The sequence below is a fragment of the Thamnophis elegans genome, unplaced genomic scaffold (assembly GCF_009769535.1).
Source record: "Thamnophis elegans isolate rThaEle1 unplaced genomic scaffold, rThaEle1.pri scaffold_115_arrow_ctg1, whole genome shotgun sequence".
NCBI lineage: Eukaryota > Metazoa > Chordata > Lepidosauria > Squamata > Colubridae > Thamnophis > Thamnophis elegans.
In genome coordinates, this window is record NW_022473586.1 from 43,715 (window position 1) to 61,577 (window position 17,863).

The following is a 17,863-nucleotide window of genomic DNA, read 5'->3' on the forward strand; positions in this document are numbered from 1 at the left end:
GGTTGTTGTTGTCAGGAAAATAGGAGGAAGAACACATGTTGGATATGTTTACTGCTTTGAGTTATTTTAAGACATAAGAGCAAGATATAAATACATAAATAAAAATAAATAGATGGAGGAACAAAAGCATTCCGACAACTTGAAGAAGGTCCATGTTGGCCCCCAGCCCTTCATTCCTGAATCTGATGCTCCGCTGAGACCCTCCGTGGGTTTGGACGGGGGGGGGGGAGGGGGCAGCGGGTCCCTTTCTCAGACTCACCTTGGATTCCCCCCCTCTGCCCCCCTCCCTCCCTCCCTCCCCGTTGCAGCGGACGCAACTTTTGAACTGGGAGCTACGTGGATCCACGGCTCGAATGGAAACCCCGTCTATCATCTAGCAGAAGATAATGGCCTACTCGAAGAGACGACCGAGGATGAGCGGAGCATGGGTCGCATCAGCCTCTACTCCAGGAATGGGGTGGCCTATCACCTCACGAGCAGCGGGCAAAGGATCCCGAAAGACTTGGTTGAAGATTTCAGTGATTTATACAACGAGGGTTGGTAGCTCCAGGCTCTGGAAAAGCCCTCGCTAGGCTCTCTGGCTGTGCCTTATGGTCGTTTCCCCTTCCTTCCTTCCTTCCTTCCTTCCTTCCTTCCTTCCTTCCTTCCTTCCTTCCTCTCTGTCTCTCCCTTTCTTTCTTTCTTTCTTTCTTTCTTTTTTCCCTTCCTTCCTCCTTCTCTATTGTGTTTCTCCCTCCCTCCCTCCTTTTCTTTTTTTCTTTCTCTTCTTTCCTTCCTTCCTCTATCTGTTTCTCTCTCCCTCCCTCCTTCTCTATCTCTGTGTTTCTCCCTCCCTGTCTCCTTTTCTTTCTTTCTTTCTTTCTTTCTTTCTTTCTTTCTTTCTTTCTTTCTTTCTTTCTTTCTTTCTTTCTCTCTCTCTCTCTCTCTCTTTCCCTTCCTTCCTTCTTCCTTCTCTATTGTGTTTCTCCCTCCCTCCCTTTCTTCCTTCCTCCTCCTCTATCTGTTTCTCTCTCCCTCCCTCCCTCCTTCTCTGTGTTTCTCCCTCCCTCCTTTTCTTTCTTTCTTTCTTTCTTTCTTTCTTTCCTCCCTCCCTCCCCTTCTTTCTTTCCTCATCTTCCTTCTTTCTTTCTTTCTTTCTTTCTTTCTTTCTTTCCTCCCTCCCTCCCTTCCTTCCTTTCTTTCTCTCCTTCCTTCCCTCCTCCTTCTCTATTGTGTTTCTCCCTCCCTTCCTTTCCCTTCCTTCCTCCTTCTCTATCTGTGTTTCTCCCTCCCTTTCTTCTTTCTCTCCCTCGTTTCCTCCCTCTCTCTCTCTCTCTCTCTCTCGCTCCCTCCCTCCCTCCCTCCTTCCCTCTCTCTCTCTCTCTCTCTCTCTCTCTCTCTCTCTCTCTCTCTCTTTTACTGCCATCTCATGGGAAAATAAACAGTTCAGATAGCCTGGTATATCGGAGAATCTGGCCAGCGTAATCTCTGGCTCCTGGTAAGAACGGTTGTTCACCATGGCTTGAATTGTAGAATCATTTCTTAAATTCCAGGTTTGGGGAAGGAACCGTTGAAAAACCACAGTTGCCCAGTAAGTAAGATTGCTGATCTTCCTGGTATCTCAACTTGCGAAGCAGAAGACTTAAAAGAGACCCCTAATGTTCTTGAGTACATCACATGCGTGGCCTTTCCTCCATCTGAGATTCCTTGTCCGCACTCAGATTCCTGGCTTACTGAAGGCTGCGTTCATTAATATCCTCTTAGAGCATTCCTAGCCTTGTTTGAAAAGCTGGGAATTAATGAAAGGCATTAATTAAAGCTCTACGGTCCCCTTCTCAGGTCTTGTGATGCTAGCCCAGTTATTTCAGAGTGGGGTTTGAAAATCTGGGCTTTAGGGTTTGCTCCAAGCACGGAAGCCCCAAAGGAGTAAAAACCCCGATTATTCCTTTGATTTTGCTCGTCTTGCAAAAGTGTGATCTGCTTCCTCTCGGCGAGCGGCTTAGCAAGGCTCAAGCAACCTTATGCTGAGCAGGAGATTAAATTCAGGTCTTCCAATAATCAAAATAGTGAGAGTGATTTTGCAGGGAGAGAACGTCAAGAACTCGGAGGCGGGCAGTCCTACAACTCCCCTTCCTTCCTTCCTTCCTTCCTTCCTTCCTTCCTTCCTTCCTTCCTTCCTTCCTTCCTTCCTTCCTTCTTTCTCCTTCCTTCCTTCCTTCCTTCCTTCCTTCCTTCCTTCCTTCCTCTCTGTCTCTTTCTCTCCTTTCTTTCTCTATCTTTCTTCCTTCCTTTTCCCCTTCTTTCCTTCCTTCCTCCTTCTCTATCGTGTTTCTCCCTCCCTTACCTATTGTAAAATAGGTAAAAGCAATAGGTAAAAGTTGAGGAGCACAGCTTATTTTGTCCTGGGCTAAGGAAGAGTTGGGAGTCAACGCCCCCTTTTCTTTCTCTCTTTCTCTCTTCCCCCCTTGTATTTCACACCCCTTAATTTTCCTATTTTCTTTTCTGTTTTTGTATTGTATACAACAACTAGCTGATAACTGGGCGTTATTTATCCTAATCCTATATTAGATAGGAAAAGGAATGAATTGTATCTATAGTGTCACGTGACACCCCCCCTCCCCTCCACTCTTCCCCGACTCCCGCCCCCTGCACATACGCGCACGCCCCCCACCACGTCCCATTTTGGGCCTAGTAGGCCTCCCTGCAGCCTCATGGGAGGAAAAATGAGACATGTGTGTAGCCAGTCCCCCTGCGGAGAGGGCTACACACACACACACACACACACACACACACACACACACCCTGAGGGGTGTTAGGGGTGTCTTACTCCCACAGTATTTGTTTCCAGAGAGTAAGTCATGTGTGTACCAAGTTTGGCTGAAATTACTCCAGGCGTTCCAGAGTTATGCTGGGACACGCAGACATACAGCCATTTTTATATACATAGAAAAAAGAATAACGATTGAAAAAAAGAAGAATTTGGATCTCTCATTAATGTCTCTTCCATCCACTACTTCTGGTTCTGCCCTCAGGCGCGCTGGAGAATAAGAGAAATGGAAGAGAAGTAAGAGTAGGAGAGAGGGTAGGAAAGGGAAGAAGAGGGGAGGAGTGGGGGAGAGGAAGGGGAAGTAGAGAAGGGAAAGGAGAGGAGGAGAAAAGAAGGGAAGGAGAAAAGGGGAAGGAAGAAGAAGGAGGGTTGTTATAAAATAAGATGGGTGTAAGAGATGGCAGAAAAGCAACCGATTATATTTTTAACTTTAGGAGGAGGAAAAAACTGTTACAAATATTAAAAGATAACGCATATTATTAATGAGAGTTATGAGGTTGTATGTTTGTGAAGGTATGTATGAGAAATAAAAATAAAAAAACTTTTTTTTTTAAAAAAAGGGAAAAAAGAAGATGACTCTTTCTTTGGATCAGCCCTCAAATCCCGGAAGATGCTCTCATATCACCCCCTCGTCCTTCTCTTCCCTAGTTCCCTCGATTGTTTGTCATAAGGTTTGGCCTCCAGCCCCCTGATCGTATCGTTGCTCTCGCGTTAGATGGAGTCTTCTTGGGTTATGGAACCCCTGTTTTTTATGCGCCTTCTGTCTGTCTGTCTGTCTGTCTGTCTGTCTCGAAACAGGTCTATAACCTGACTCAGGAGTTTTTCCAGAATGGTAAACCAGTCAATGCCGACAGCAAGAATAGCGTGGGGATCTTCACGCGAGATGTCGTGCGTAAACGCATCGAGGCCGATCAAGACGACCCGGAGACGATCAAGAAGCTGAAGCTCGCCATGATCCAGCAATACCTGAAAGTAAGGAGGGGATGGGAGCCGGTAGAGTGTTGGGGCTTGAAGCACCAGGACGATGAGACGACAGCTCCCAGAATTCTCCCAATATTTTATGATTGGCAGCAGAAGTGGTATTCAGTCGGTTCGGACTGGTTCGCCCAAACCAGTAGCGGAAATTGAGGATGGGCTCTATGCCGTCCTATTTAGGCACATTTTTGAGGTTGGGTGCATGCGCGGAAGACCGGGCACGCGGGGCGCGAAGCATTGGTAACAAAATGTGAAACCCACCACTGATTGACAGCAGTTGTGCTGGAGAGGTCTACAGTTTTTGGTCCAAACTTAAGTTCTCACATCATTGAAAGCTGCCGCACATCAAGTTTTGACCTACCCATCCTATAGTGTAGTGAAAACGTGTGTGGTTTTGTGTGTGTGTGTGTGTGTGTGTGTATACGTGTGTGTGTTCCAGTATAACTCTGGAACGCCTTGAGCAATTTCAACCAAACTTGGTATACCGATGTCTTACTCTCTGGAAACAAATACAGTAAGACATCCCTAACACCCTTCAGGGTGCGTGTTCTGTTAAGATACAGCCTGTTGTGCCTTAAAATGGCTTCTACCGTACTGCCGTAAAATGGCTTCTATGTACAGCGCTGTGGAGTTGCCATAGTAACGGTTTCACAGTACTCCACAAGGGGGCTCCCTCTGGTAAGGGGAAAAATCCAACATTAGAAACTGCGGCGGCATTCATGGAAGGAGGGTTAGGATAAATAAATACCCAGGCACTGCCGTGTTATCAGCTAGTAGTGAATGAATGCATGGGATCAGAAGTTGGGAGATGGTGAGGTCTGGTCTTTTTTTTTCAGCTGTGAAGCCAGCTGGGTGACTTTGGACCAGTTCCTCTTTCTCAGGAAGTCATAGGGTACAAATAATCAATCAGGAAACAATCAATATCCATATAAATCGTAAGGATACAATCAACAAAGTTACAGTCCTGCAGTCATAAGTGGGAGGAGATGGGAGATAGGAACGATGAGAAGATTAATAGTAATAGTAATGCAGCCTTAGTGAATGGTTTGACAGTGGTGAGGGAATTATTTGTTTAGCAGAGTGATGGCGTTCGGGGAAAAAACTGTCCTTGTGTCTAGTTGTCTTGGTGTGCAGTGTCCTATAGCGTCGTTTTGAGGGTAGGAGTTGAGACAATTTATGTCCAGGATGTGAGGGGTCTGTAAATATTTTTTGACTCGTGCATCGTATAGGTCCTCAATGGAAGGCAGGTTGGCAGTAATTGTTTTTTCTGCAGTTCTAATTATCCGTTGAAGTCTGTGTCTGTCTTGTTGTGTTGCAGAACCAAACCAGACAGTTAAAGTGGGAGAAGATGGGTGAGAGGAACGATGAGAAGACTAATAGTAATGCAGCCTTAGTGAATAGTTTGACACTGGTGAGGGAATTATTTGTTGAGCAGAGTGATGGCGTTTGGGGAAAAAACTGTCCTAGTGTCTAGTTGTTGTTGTGCAGTGCTCTATAGTGTCGTTGTGAGGGTAGGAATTGGAACAATTTATGTCTAGGAGGTGAGGTGTCTGTAGATATTTTCACGGGCCTCTTTTTGACTCCTGCAGTGGACAGGTCCTCAGTGGAAGGCAGGTTGGTAGTAATTGGTTTTTCTGCACTTTTAATTATCCATTGAAGTCTGTGTCTGTCTTGTTGGGTTGCAGAACCAAACCAGACAGTTATAGAGGTGCAGATGACAAGACTCAATTGTTCCTAATGGAAATATCGTCTTCCGTTTTTCCTGGAGCAGGTGGAAAGTTGTGAGAGCAGCTCTCACAGCATGGATGAAGTCTCTCTCAGCGAATTTGGGGAGTGGACCGAGATCCCTGGAGCCCATCACATCATCCCTTGCGGCTTCATGAAGATTGTGGAGATCCTCTCCCGCGCCATCCCAGAGACGGTCATCCACCTGAACAAGCCGGTCAAATGCATCCACTGGAACCAGTCCATCAGCAAGGAGATCGAGCGAGTGGCCGACCACAACGAGGAGCACCTGGAGGAGAACGCGGGGTACAGCGTCCTGGTGGAGTGCGAAGACTGCGAGTTCATCTTGGCGGACCACGTCATTGTGACCGTCTCTTTGGGGGTCCTGAAGAAGCGCCACGAGGAGATGTTCTACCCGTCGTTGCCCGACGAGAAAGTGCTGGCCATTCAGAAGCTGGGCATCAGCACCACCGATAAGATCTTCCTGGAATTTGAGGCCCCCTTCTGGAGCCCCGAATGCAACAGCATTCAGTTCGTTTGGGAAGATGAAGCGGAAGCTGAGAGCCTCACCTATCCGGAGGAGCTGTGGTACAAGAAGATCTGCAGCTTTGATGTCCTCTACCCGCCAGAGCGTTACGGCCACGTCTTGAGTGGCTGGATCTGCGGCGAGGAGGCCCTCATCATGGAGAAGTACGACGACGAAACGGTCGCCGAGATCTGTACGGAGATGCTCCGCAAATTTACAGGTTAGTGATCCTTCCTTTTGGGATCTAGAAGGTGGATCTAGAACAGTGGGTCTCAACCTTCCTAATGTCACAACCCTTTAATACAGTTCCTCATGTTGTGGTGACCCCCAACCATAAAATTATTTTATGTTTTCTGTATTTTTTTCAAAAATATGTGTTTTCCGATGGTCTTAGGCGACCCCTGTGAATGGGTCATTCGACCTCCAAAGGGGTCCCGACCCACAAGTTGAGAACCATAATCTAGAAGGTGGGGGTGGAGAATGAAGCAACGATGGGTAGCGCACGCCCCTGTGGTGACTCTCCCTGAATTTCCATCACGGTGCGGAGCCGAGATCAGGCCTGGGGCCAAGGCTTAGGTGGTGCTTCCAAGGAGTCTCTTGCAGTGGTTCGTCATTGTGGGAGGAGCCACATCCATTTATGCTGGGACCAAGATAAAGCAGGGGTAGGATTCAGCCGGTTCGTACCGGTTCGGGTGAACCGGATGCTAATTTTGCATCTGGTTCACCCAACTGGTTATTGCAAGGATGCGCAATCCTGCCCCGCCCCACCCCTTCCAGGAGTCTTTACATAGCCCATTCATCATGCTAGGTAAGTACAAGGCCTGCGCTACCGGAAGTTCTGGCAGTCTGGAAACACGCCCGTTTCCGGCCTCCGGAGGGCCTCAGGAGTCCAGGAGAGGCTGTTTTTGACCTCCCGGAGGTCCAGAACCTAGGGAGGGTGAAAACGCCCCCCTGGGAGGAGGGTGAGTAGTCAACGCCCCTCCCCGCCCCCGGACAGTGAACCGGTTGCTAAAACGTTTCAATCCCACCCCTGAGATAAAGGTAGGTGCTTCCAAAGAGTCCTATGCAGAACCCCATAATTATGGGAGGAGCAACATCCCATTTATGGTGGGACCAAGGCAGCGGTAGGTGCTTCCAAGACGTTCCGTTCAAAACTTCATCATTGTTGAAGGAGTCGCATCCCATTTATGGATGAGATCAAGATAAAGGTAAGTATTTCCAAGGAGTCTCGTGCAGAACATTGGTAGGTTGCAGGTGGTACGCCCCGGTATGAGGTACCGGTGCCTGCCAGGAGCACCAGGCATTGTTCCGGCATGGTGCTCCAGAGGGCCCTCCCGCCCTCCTTACCTGTATTTGAGCTCTTCGGCGCTTCCGCGCATGCACATAGAGTGTACGGCACCTGTGCAACGCTCCGCTGAGCAGTTGGAGCGTCGCGGAGGCATCGCAGGAGGTAAGGACGTATGTGCGCGTGTGCTGCGCGTGTTCATGTGGTGGATGCTGGGCCCCGTTGCACCGTACCGGTTGCACCGGGATCCAGAACCCACCACTGGTGCAGAACCTAAATGTTGTGGGAGGAGTCACATCTCATTCATGGTGGGAGCAAGAGAAATGTAGATGCTTCTAAGGAGTCCAGGCAGAATTTCATTATTGTGGGAGGGGTCACATTTATGATGGTACCAAGGTCTAGCTAGATAGTTCCAAGGAGTCTCATGAAGAACGAAAACCTTGCGGGAGGACTCCCGTCTCATTTATGGTGGAACCAAGGCAGACGTAGGTGCTTCCAAGGAGTTCCATGAGGAACTTCCTCATTGTTGAAGGAGTCACGTCCTGCGGTGGAATCCTGCCGGTTTAACAACCGGTTCGGGGATTGCGCACGGGCGCAGTTTTAAGAATACTTACCTTTTGCGATACTGCTGGGAAAGTAACACAGTTGAGACGCGGCAATCCACGTGGATCAGCAGAGAAGATATGGGTCAGTAGCGCAGTGGCTGGCTGGCGCACCCACCTGATCGTTGGAGGTACCGGTTCACCCAAACCGGTCCGAACTGGTAGAATCCCACCCCTGGTCGCATCCCATATATGATGGGACCAAGGTAAAGGTGGGTGGGTTCGGATGCAATGCGTGGGCCTTGAGTTTGACACCGCTAGTCCGCATACTTCGTTTTTTAAAAATGTTTTTTTATTTTTTCATTTTCATAACAAATAACTACATACATACTGTTACATAACCAACATTATATTACATTGTTAAATGTTTACATCAATTCGTCTTACCATCAACCCCCCAAAACAATTATTGGCTGTTCGGCTCCCCATACACCAGAGCCGAGGTGGCGCAGTGGTTAGAGTGCAGTACTGCAGCCACTTCAGCTGACTGTTATCTGCAGTTCAGCGGTTCAAATCTCACCGGCTCAGGGTTGACTCAGCCTTCCATCCTTCCGAGGTGGGTAAAATGAGGACCCAGACTGTGGGGGCGATATGCTGATTCTGTAAAGCACTTAGAGAGGGCTGAAAGCCTTATGAAGCGGTATATAAGTCTAACTGCTATTGCTATTTATACCCTATTCTTCTCCCTCTCTCCTGCTCCTCCCTACCTCCTTTCTTCCTTCTGTTATCCTTCTCTTCTCTACTTCCCCTTCCCCTCTCCTCCTCCACTCCTTCTTTCTCTTCTCCTCTTCCTTGCCCTCTCTCTTATCCCTCTCTTCTTCCCTCTCCTTCGCACTCTTCATCTCATTTACTTGGTGTATTTCTGAGCGAGCTCCATTTTATGTTGATGGTATTTGTAATTCCTTTTCAATATACATATTTAATTCTAACATATATCCTCCGTCTCCTTTTTTGAAAGAGAAAAAAAGTATACATATATAGTAATTATATTTTTAAACCCCTCCCCCTCCCAAACCTATTTTTGCCCTGGATGTAGACCTAGTTACGATTCCCAGCTATTCTCATCATTATATTTATACAGTTATACATCATTACACGCCCCAAATGTATAGTTCTGTTTTTACAATCTCAATAATTTTCCATTATAAGTATATTTCATGTTCCCCCTCCATTTTTCCCTATCTTAACTTAGCTGACCCTTAATTATCTTTAAATAACAATCCTTACTGTTCAATGTTCGTTAAATATGTCAAACCAAATTTCCCGAATGTACTGCTTGATGTCTCGTCCTTATCTCCTCCCCCAGTAATTTCTTAACCTGGTTTGGGAATGCCAGCTAGCTTTCAAGTGATTTGCCAACATTACAGACAGTGCTTGTCTTTGCAGAATAGAAATATGAGGGAGTCACAGCCTACGCCTAAGTCAGGCTGTTGAGACGCACTTTCTGCTAATCTGTCTAATTTGCGTTTCCGTTTGAAAACTGGTGGCAGCAGCTTTCCCCCAAGCAGAAAAACCAGTTTTAGGAGAATTGTTTTGGCTTGTTTATCCTGCATATTATTTTTTTTCCTTTGACCTGGGCATGACCGTGAATAAATGGCCAGATAACTCTGCAACCGTCATCACAAGGCTTTTGTGATACTTTTTCATAATATTTACTTAACTGTTTTGGCACCAGATTCCTCTTGATGTTTAAGTACTCTGCTTTGACCCAGATCTCTACCACAAAAATGTCAGAGTTGCTAGAATAATCTTTTCTTTAAATAAATACAGATGGACCTTGACATACGACCCCCAATGGAGCCCAACATTTCTGTTGTAAAGCGAGACGTTTGTTAAGTGAGTTTTTGCCCCCCTTTTACGCTCTTTCTTGCCACGGTTGTTAAGTGAATCACTGCAGTTGTGAAGTTAGGAACACGGTTGTTAAGTGAATCTGGCTCCCCTTTTGTCAGAAGGTCGCAAAAGGGGATCCCATGACCCCGGGGACACTGCAACCGTCGTAAATGTGAGTCAGTTGCCAAGGGTCTGAATTTTGATCATGGGACCACGGGGCTGCCGCATCGGTCACATCTTTCAATGGCGTTGTAACTTCGAACAGTCACTAAACAAACTGTTGTAAATCAAGAACTGCTTGTAGTGCCCCAGGTTAAACTTTGCCAGCAATCTGGTCTTCTGAATCCAACAATATCATGAAGTTAATGAAAAGAAGTACTAGTGGTGGCATCAGAGGTGGAATTCAGCCGGTTCTGACCAGTTCTGCCGTACTGGTAGTAGAAATTTTGAGTACCGTATTTTCCGGAGTATAAGACACACCTTCCCCCCCACCCAAAAGAGAGGGAAAATTTGGGTGCGTCTTATACACTGAATGTAGCCCCACCCACCCACCGTCCCCCACCCTTGGGCCTCTGCTTCCCAGCAATTTACCTCCTTGCAGCAAACGAGGAAAATGGGGTTCGCGGAGGTTGCAATAGGCTATGGCAATCCCTGCAGCCTGAAACAGCTGATGATCAGGAGGCCCACTTAAACTGAAAGTGAAACTTGCTGTTTGCTCCACGAGGCAAATTGCTGGGAGGCAGAAGCAGATTTTTTTTCTTGTGTTAATCAGGCTGTTTGCTGTTTGCTGCAAGGAGGCAAGTCAATAACTATAAAAGCCTATAGAATGTTCTAATTATTAGACTTATTTTTTAAAGACTGCTTTATTATTGTTCTAGGCAGCTTAACAAAGTGAAGAAGCTTTTTAAAATAAATGCTTGATCTGAAGAAGCCCAGGGCTATTGTAATCTTCTTTTAAACAGCAGAGAATAAGATATACTTCCAGAAAGCCACATCAATTTTAGCAGCATCTGTACAAGTATAGTCTGAAATGTAACAATACAGTGTATATTGTCTGTACTGTTTGCTGTTTGTTGCAAGGAGGCAAATTGCTGGGAGGCAGATTTTCCCCCCTTGTTTTCCTCCCCAAAAGCTAGGTGCGTCTTATACGTAGGAGTGTCTTATACTCCGAAAAATACGGTAGTTTGGAGAACCGGCAAATACCACCTCTGGCTGGCCCTGCCCTCCCGCCCTCACTGTTCCCTGTCCTATATTCCCTTGTTTTTTTACCTCAGCTGATTCACGCGCCTCAGTTGAGCTAAACAACAGCTCAGCTCACCAGCGCTGACACTGAGGGCAGTCGTTCAGCGCTGCGCACACAAAGCACTCTCTCATGGAACTGGTAGGAAAAGATTTGGAATTCCACCGCTGGGTGACATGATAGCAGGATTCCAATATTTGAGTGGCTGCCCCAAAGAAGAGGAGGTCAAGCTATTCTCCAAAGCACTCGAAGGCAGGACAAGAAGCAACGGGTGGAAACTAATCAAGGAGAGAAGCAACCTAGAAATTTTCGGACAGTGAAAACAATAAACCAGTGGAATGACTTGCCTCTAGAAGTTGTGGGTGCTCCTTTTATCTAGTGTAGGGTTTCCTGCTTGAAGAGGGGGTTGGACTAGAAGACCTCCAAGGTACCTTCCAACCCTATTATTCTATTTTCTCTGTTCTGTGTCCTTGGTCTTCCTTACACCTGCATTACTTGGCTAATACTGGATTCAGAACGGCCTTTATTAAAATAAGACCAGTTCCTATATTAATTTCCCCCCTTCAAAAGATGCATTAGGGCTTATTTTCCAGTTAGGTCTTATTTTCGGGGGAAATACGGGACTAAATGCGTCCATCTGGCTGACAATCTTAACTGGGGCCTATATTATGAGCATCCTGAGAAATCATGCTAGCGCTTAATTCCCAGGTAAAGGCTCCCCTCGCACATATGTGCCAATCGTTCCCGACTCTAGGGCGCGATGCTCATCTCTGTTTCAAAGCCGAAGAGCCAGCGCTGTCCGAAGAAGTCTCTGTGGTCATGTGGCCGGCATGACTAAATGGCCAAGGCGCACGGAACGCTGTTACCTTCCCACCAAAGGTGGTTCCTATTTTTCTACTTGCATTTTTTACGTGCTTTCAAACTGCTAGGTTGGCAGAAGCTGGGACAATAACGGGAGCTCACTGCGGCGCTAGGGATTCGAACTGCTGAACTGCCGACCTTTCTGATCGACAAGCTCAGCATCTTAGCCACTGAGACACTGCGTCCTTATTTCCGGATAGTTCTTACTTTTAATTTCCGGTTATTTTGGGGGAAATACGGTAATAGTAGAGATTCATTCAAGGTGGAGCGAATGTCTTCCTGCTGGAAAATCAAGGCCAAGAAAAATCTTACATTTAGGGTTCAAAATTGAGGTTTTTTTATTTTTTTAACAGCTAACCCACAATCTCCATTTCCGCTTTAGGGAATCCAGACATTCCGAAACCTCGGCGGATCCTTCGATCCTCTTGGGGTAGCAACCCTTATTTCCGTGGCTCTTACTCCTACACACAAGTTGGGTCGAGCGGAGCAGATGTGGAGAAACTTGCGAAACCCTTGCCTTACACAGAGAGTTCCAAAACAGTGGTAGGTATTAGCACCGCTAGTGCTGATGGTGTTACCTAGTTGGGTCATGAAACATCTGCAAGAAAACAACCAAGCTCAAAGAGAACCAAACACCCCCCAGTCTTTTTCCTCCTCCTCCTCCTCCTCCTCCTCCTCCTCCTCCTCCTCCTCCTCCTCCTCCCCCTCCTCCTCCTCCTCCCAGCAAACCCCACTCCCTTCTAGCACTGATGACATTGCCTAGTTGGATAATAATATGTCTGGAAGAAAACAACTAAGCTCAGAGAGCACCAGGGACCCCACAGTCGTCCTCCTCTTCATCCTCCTTCTCTTAGAATGTTATTTATTAAATTTGATGCTGCTCATTTCAGTATCCAAAGTGATTTTGGGCATCTTACAAGGCCATAAAAGCATAAATGGAGGGGGGGAAGCTGACGTTACGATGATACGACGTGCGATCTTGGAGCTCCAAGATCGCCGTCGATATCTCTGCTGCTGGACGGTCCCTTTGGACCTAAACAGTCCCGTAGAGACAGTGATAGAGAAGGGCACATTCTGCTGATCCCAGGGACAGCACAAGGTCCCTGGTAGATCCAGGAGAAGCCCTTTTTCCAGCCACAGAGAAGCAGCCATTGAAGCTGCTGAAAATTGGGACAGCTCCAGAATGGAAGAAAAGCAGGAGAGAAAGTGTGTCGAATTGGTGAGATAAATTTTATTATTAGAGAGAACACCCAAAAAGATCAAAAGTAAACTTAAAATTGAAGATAGAAGAGGTTAAGCAGCGAGATTAAGCCTGAGTCAAACTTAGTGTGTTATCTTTCTTTAACTTTTTTTTAATGGATGGAACTTTTACCAATGCCTTTTACTTTTTAAACTGAACTGGTTTTTATTTTCTTCTATTTTTCTTTTTTTAGTACTTATTGATTAAGACTTTCTCACTTTTTTTCTTTTCAACGCTCTATTGAATTTTTTTTATCTAAGAATTTTTCTCCTTAAGTTTGGAATATAAAGAGGGGAGTAAAAGCAGAGGAACAGAAGTAACACTGCCACTTAGAGGCTTGGAGGCTTGGAAACATTGTTTTTCTTGTTTTCTTTGAACATTTGATCTACATTTCAAGGTTTCTGAGCTTGTTTATTGAAAATGATAGTGGGAAGAGCATGGACTGTATATACAGGTGCTCCTCTGGGGTACTATCAGTAGCTGGATTGGAGTGGAAAGAAAGCCTTGACTTGAAAGAATACAGTGAACTTGTTTGGAATTTAAAAAAAAAGCTTTGGATGATATAGTGGCAGTGTTTACTATCTGGAGGAATGGCGCAACATGAAAAAGAAAAGGCAATAACATTACAAATGATTATGCAAGAAATTCAAAAAATACAAGTATGAACAGAGAGCATTGAAAAGAATGGAAAATATTGAACAAAGAACAGAAAAAATAGATGAAAAAATTGAGAATATTTACCAAATGATGATGAAATTTGAGGATAGAGTTTTTGAAGAAAAAGCTGAACAAAGAGGCAAGAAAATTGGTGATATTGACAGCAGTTTGAGTGTGGTTGGAAAAGACAGGAATGGAATATTGAAATGGGAGATTGACAGATTGGAATTTTACCTCAGACTCCAAAACATAGAAGACGAAAAGGGGAAAAAATTGGCAAAAGTAATGAGAGAAATTTTGGCAGAAGCATCGGTGATAACCAGAGGGAAGTTGATGGAAGGAACAGATGGAGGGTTTCGAGTCTTTATAAGATATGCAATGAAAAACAAGTTGCCAAGAAAAGTCCATATAAGATCTACCAAGAAAGCAATTAGAACACAAATACTACAAATGGCAAGAGATAAGATTGCACTACTATTGGAAGGATACAGGATGATGTAATGAAATGCTATAACAAAAACTAATTTAAATTTAGTTAAATTTAGAATTTTACACATGAAATGAAGTAATAATAGTTATAGTCAAATAAATGATTAACAATTATAATAATGCATATATATATATATATATATATATATATATATATATATATATATATGATTGATAATATGAAATTTTATATAAATTGTAAGTGAAAACTATGTAGAGGATGCTCAAAAGTTTTGTAACCAAAGATAAACAATTTTATATAGAATATAATATAAAGACGTAATATTACTGGATGGTTTTAGGATGATGAAATGAAATGCCAGGAGGAAGTTATTCATAAAATAATGGAATGTGCTGAAATGAGTAAATTGACATTTGAAATTAGAGAACAAGAAGATAAACAATTTTATAAGACATGGGGTTTATTTTATCAATGGTTAGATAAAAAAACATGGAAATGAAAGATACTAGCGAATGTTATCAATACAAGAATAATAGAATGATACTGAATATAACATAAAGATATATTATTATTGGATAGATTGAAGATGATGTAATGAATGGTTATAATATAAATGAACCCAATATTTAGTATATCTCATTTAAAATGAAGAAATAATAATGATAGTGAAACAAATGAGGTATAATGATAATAATGTATAAACAGACTCAATTTGATATTATGTGATTTATATAAATTGCAAGTGATGACTACGGAAATGATGCACAAAAACCTTGTAACCAATCGACACACTAGATGTAATGGAAGATGGTTTTATGGTTTATGCCTTGTTTGTCTGTCTAAAAATAAAAATATAAATTAAAAAAAGCATAAATGTGAAAGTATTAACAAAATTAACAATATATCAGAAAATACACATAATACCATCATTTTTACTTATGTATTTATTTATATCCTGCCTGTATTACTTTTTACATAATTAATTCAAGGCAGCAAACATACCTAATACTCCCTCCACCCGCTATTTTCCCCACTACAACAACCCTGCGAGGTAGGTGGGGCTGAGAGAAAGTGAGTAGCCCTTAAGTCACCCAGCCGGCTTTCAAGCCCAAGGTGGGACTAGAACTCACAGCCTCCTGGTGATTGGCCCAAAGTCACCCAGCTGGCTTTCATGCCTAAGGCGGGACTAGAACTCAGAGCCTCCTGGTGATTGGCCCAAAGTCACCCAGCTGGCTTTCATGCCTAAGGCGGGACTAGAACTCACAGCCTCCTGGTGATTGGCCCAAAGTCACCCAGCTGGCTTTCATGCCTAAGGCGGGACTAGAAATCACAGCCTTCTGGTGATTGGCCCAAAGTCACCCAGCTGGCTTTCATGCCTAAGGAAGGACTCGAACTCACAGCCTCCTGGTTTCTAGCCTGTTTTTTTCACCACTAAATCTGCCTGGATCGTCTGACATCTCTTCTCACTGTGGAGGAATCTAGAACAAAGGAATATTTTCTGAAGTTATTCCCAGCGTCCTCTTGGTTCTTGAAAAGTAACGGGGAAAAAATTTGTTTTGCAATGTGAAGTAATGTGATAGAATACAGGTAGTCCTCGACTTACGACCACAACGGACTCTGAAATTTCTGTTGCTAAGCGAGACATCGGTTAAGGGAGTCTGGCCCCATTTTACGACTTTCCTCGCCGCAGTTGTCAAGCGAGCCACCGCAGCTGTTAAGTGAGCCACATGGTTGTTAAGTGAATCTGGCTTCCTCACTGGTCAGAAAGTCGCAAAAGGGGTGTGACTGGGGCACTCCAACCGTCATAAATACGAGTCAGTTGTCAAACCTCTGAATTTTGATCATGTGATCGCGGGGAAAGGCTGCGACGGTCGTAAAGTATGAAAAACGGTCCTTAATTTGCTTTTTTCAGTGCCGTTGTAAGTTCGAACAAACCGTTGTAAGTCGAGAACTACCCAATAGCATTATTGTTTTGTGAAACATTTCTTAAGATGCTTCTCTCCTCTCTTTCTTTCTTTCTTTCTTTCTGGATGGATCTCCAGCCTAAGCAGGTGATGTTTTCGGGCGAGGCGACGCACAGGAAGTACTACTCCACTACCCATGGTGCTTTGCTGTCGGGTCAGAGAGAGGCGGCTCATCTGACCGAAATGTACCAAGACCTTCTGTCCTGCAAGACTTGAGATGCCGGGACCCACAGAAGACCTTTTAAACTTTTCATTCCTTTTCCTGTTGTGCAACTAAACCAAACTTTCCTTTTTCTTTCCTTCCTTCCTTCTTTCCTTCTTTTTTTTATTTTAAAAAAAACGCGCTGATCCTAAGAACATTTTTATCTTTTTATATGACACCAAAATAAATAAGTCTTTGCTATTTTAACCCCTAGTTGGTGGACCGTAGTTAGTTTTCACGTACTATATTGTTAGCAGGAAAGGGGGCTCCTACTGCTCGGATGGAGGGGGAGTCCTCCTCGCGTCCGGCCTTTTCCGACTGTCCTTCTGGGAGAGATTTCTCTCCGTCTCCTCTTTCTTTCTTTTTCTTTCTTTCTCTCTCTCTCTCTCCCGGTATTGTAAGTGCCTTCTATAGTTCAATAAATGTTGCAATGGTCACTCTTTTCTGGTATGTGGGCACCATTCATTGCGAGAAGCATCAGGACATCTCCTCTTCCTCCTCTATTTTCTACTTCCTCTCCTCCTCCTCTTCCTCCATCCCTCCTTCTCCTTCCCCTCCTGCTCCATTTCCTATTTCCCCTTCCTCCTTTTCCATCACTTATCCTTCTCTTCTTCCTACTGCTCCTTTTTCTATTTCCTTTTCCTCCTCTTCCACTCCTTTTCCTCCTCCACTTCCTCCTCCCCTCCTCCTGCTCCATTTTCTACTTCCTCTTCCTCCTCCTACATCCCTTTCCCTCCTCCTGCTCCATTTTCTAGTTCCCCCTCTTCTTCCTCTTCTTCCTCCTCTTCCTCCTCTATTTTCTACTTCCTCTCCTCCTCTTCCTCTTCTTCCTCCATCCCTCCTTCTCCTCCCCCTCCTCCATTTTCTACCTCCTCTTCCTCCTTTTCCATCACTCCTTCTCCTTTTCCTCCTCCTCCTCTCCCCCCTCCTGCTCCATTTTCTAGTTCCCCCCTTTCCTCTTCTTCCTCCTCCCCTTCCTCCTCCTCCTCCTCCTCCTCCTCTATTTTCTACTTCCTCTCCTCCTCCATCCCTCCTTCCCCTCCTGCTCCATTTTCTACCCCCCTTTCCTCCTTTTCCATCACTCGTTCCCTTCATCCTCCTCCTCTCCCTCCTCCTGCTCCATTTTCTGGTTTCCCCTCCTCTCTTCTTCCTCTTCCTCCTCTTCCTCCTTCCTCAATATTATGTGGCTGGTGGGTGGATCCACCTTGAGGGCCTTGTTTGATCCCATCCAGAGTGATTTGCAAATATGACTCCACCTGTTCCTTGAACTCAAGCCAATCACACTTGAACAAATTAGAGAGCACAAGCATAGTTTCTAATCCCAATTAGTTCAACACAAATGTGTCCATTTAACAATGTACACACACAGACACACGTTTGGGTTCATGACAACATTCTCCCTCAGACCAAGCTTTACTTGCACTGCAGTTATACATTGGGAGCCAGGGTGGTCCCTGAGCTTCGTGGCTTTCTTGTAGACGTTTCATGACCCAACTAGG

At 44.9% G+C, this 17,863-nt stretch overlaps 1 protein-coding gene across 1 annotated transcript; it reads left to right on the forward strand.

The window, feature by feature from the left end:
• Positions 1 to 112: 112 nt before the first annotated feature.
• Positions 113 to 16,807, forward strand: LOC116523236 (spermine oxidase-like). Its single transcript, XM_032238327.1, has 6 exons — positions 113 to 209; positions 309 to 533; positions 3,603 to 3,778; positions 5,553 to 6,252; positions 12,233 to 12,393; positions 16,241 to 16,807. Exons 1-6 carry the CDS (start codon positions 113 to 115, stop codon positions 16,376 to 16,378), a joined length of 1,497 nt encoding a protein of 498 aa, XP_032094218.1. The 3' UTR covers positions 16,379 to 16,807.
• The last annotated feature ends 1,056 nt before the right edge of the window (positions 16,808 to 17,863 follow it).

Bases quoted from the DNA above. Each gene is read 5' to 3' on its own strand.
- LOC116523236 (XM_032238327.1), top strand. From the start codon at position 113: ATGGAGGAACAAAAGCATTCCGACAACTTGAAGAAGGTCCATGTTGGC. The intron at 210-308 runs GTTTGGACGGGG...TCCCCGTTGCAG, and splicing joins TCCGCTGAGACCCTCCGTGG to CGGACGCAACTTTTGAACTG. The intron at 12,394-16,240 runs GTAGGTATTAGC...ATGGATCTCCAG, and splicing joins CAGAGAGTTCCAAAACAGTG to CCTAAGCAGGTGATGTTTTC.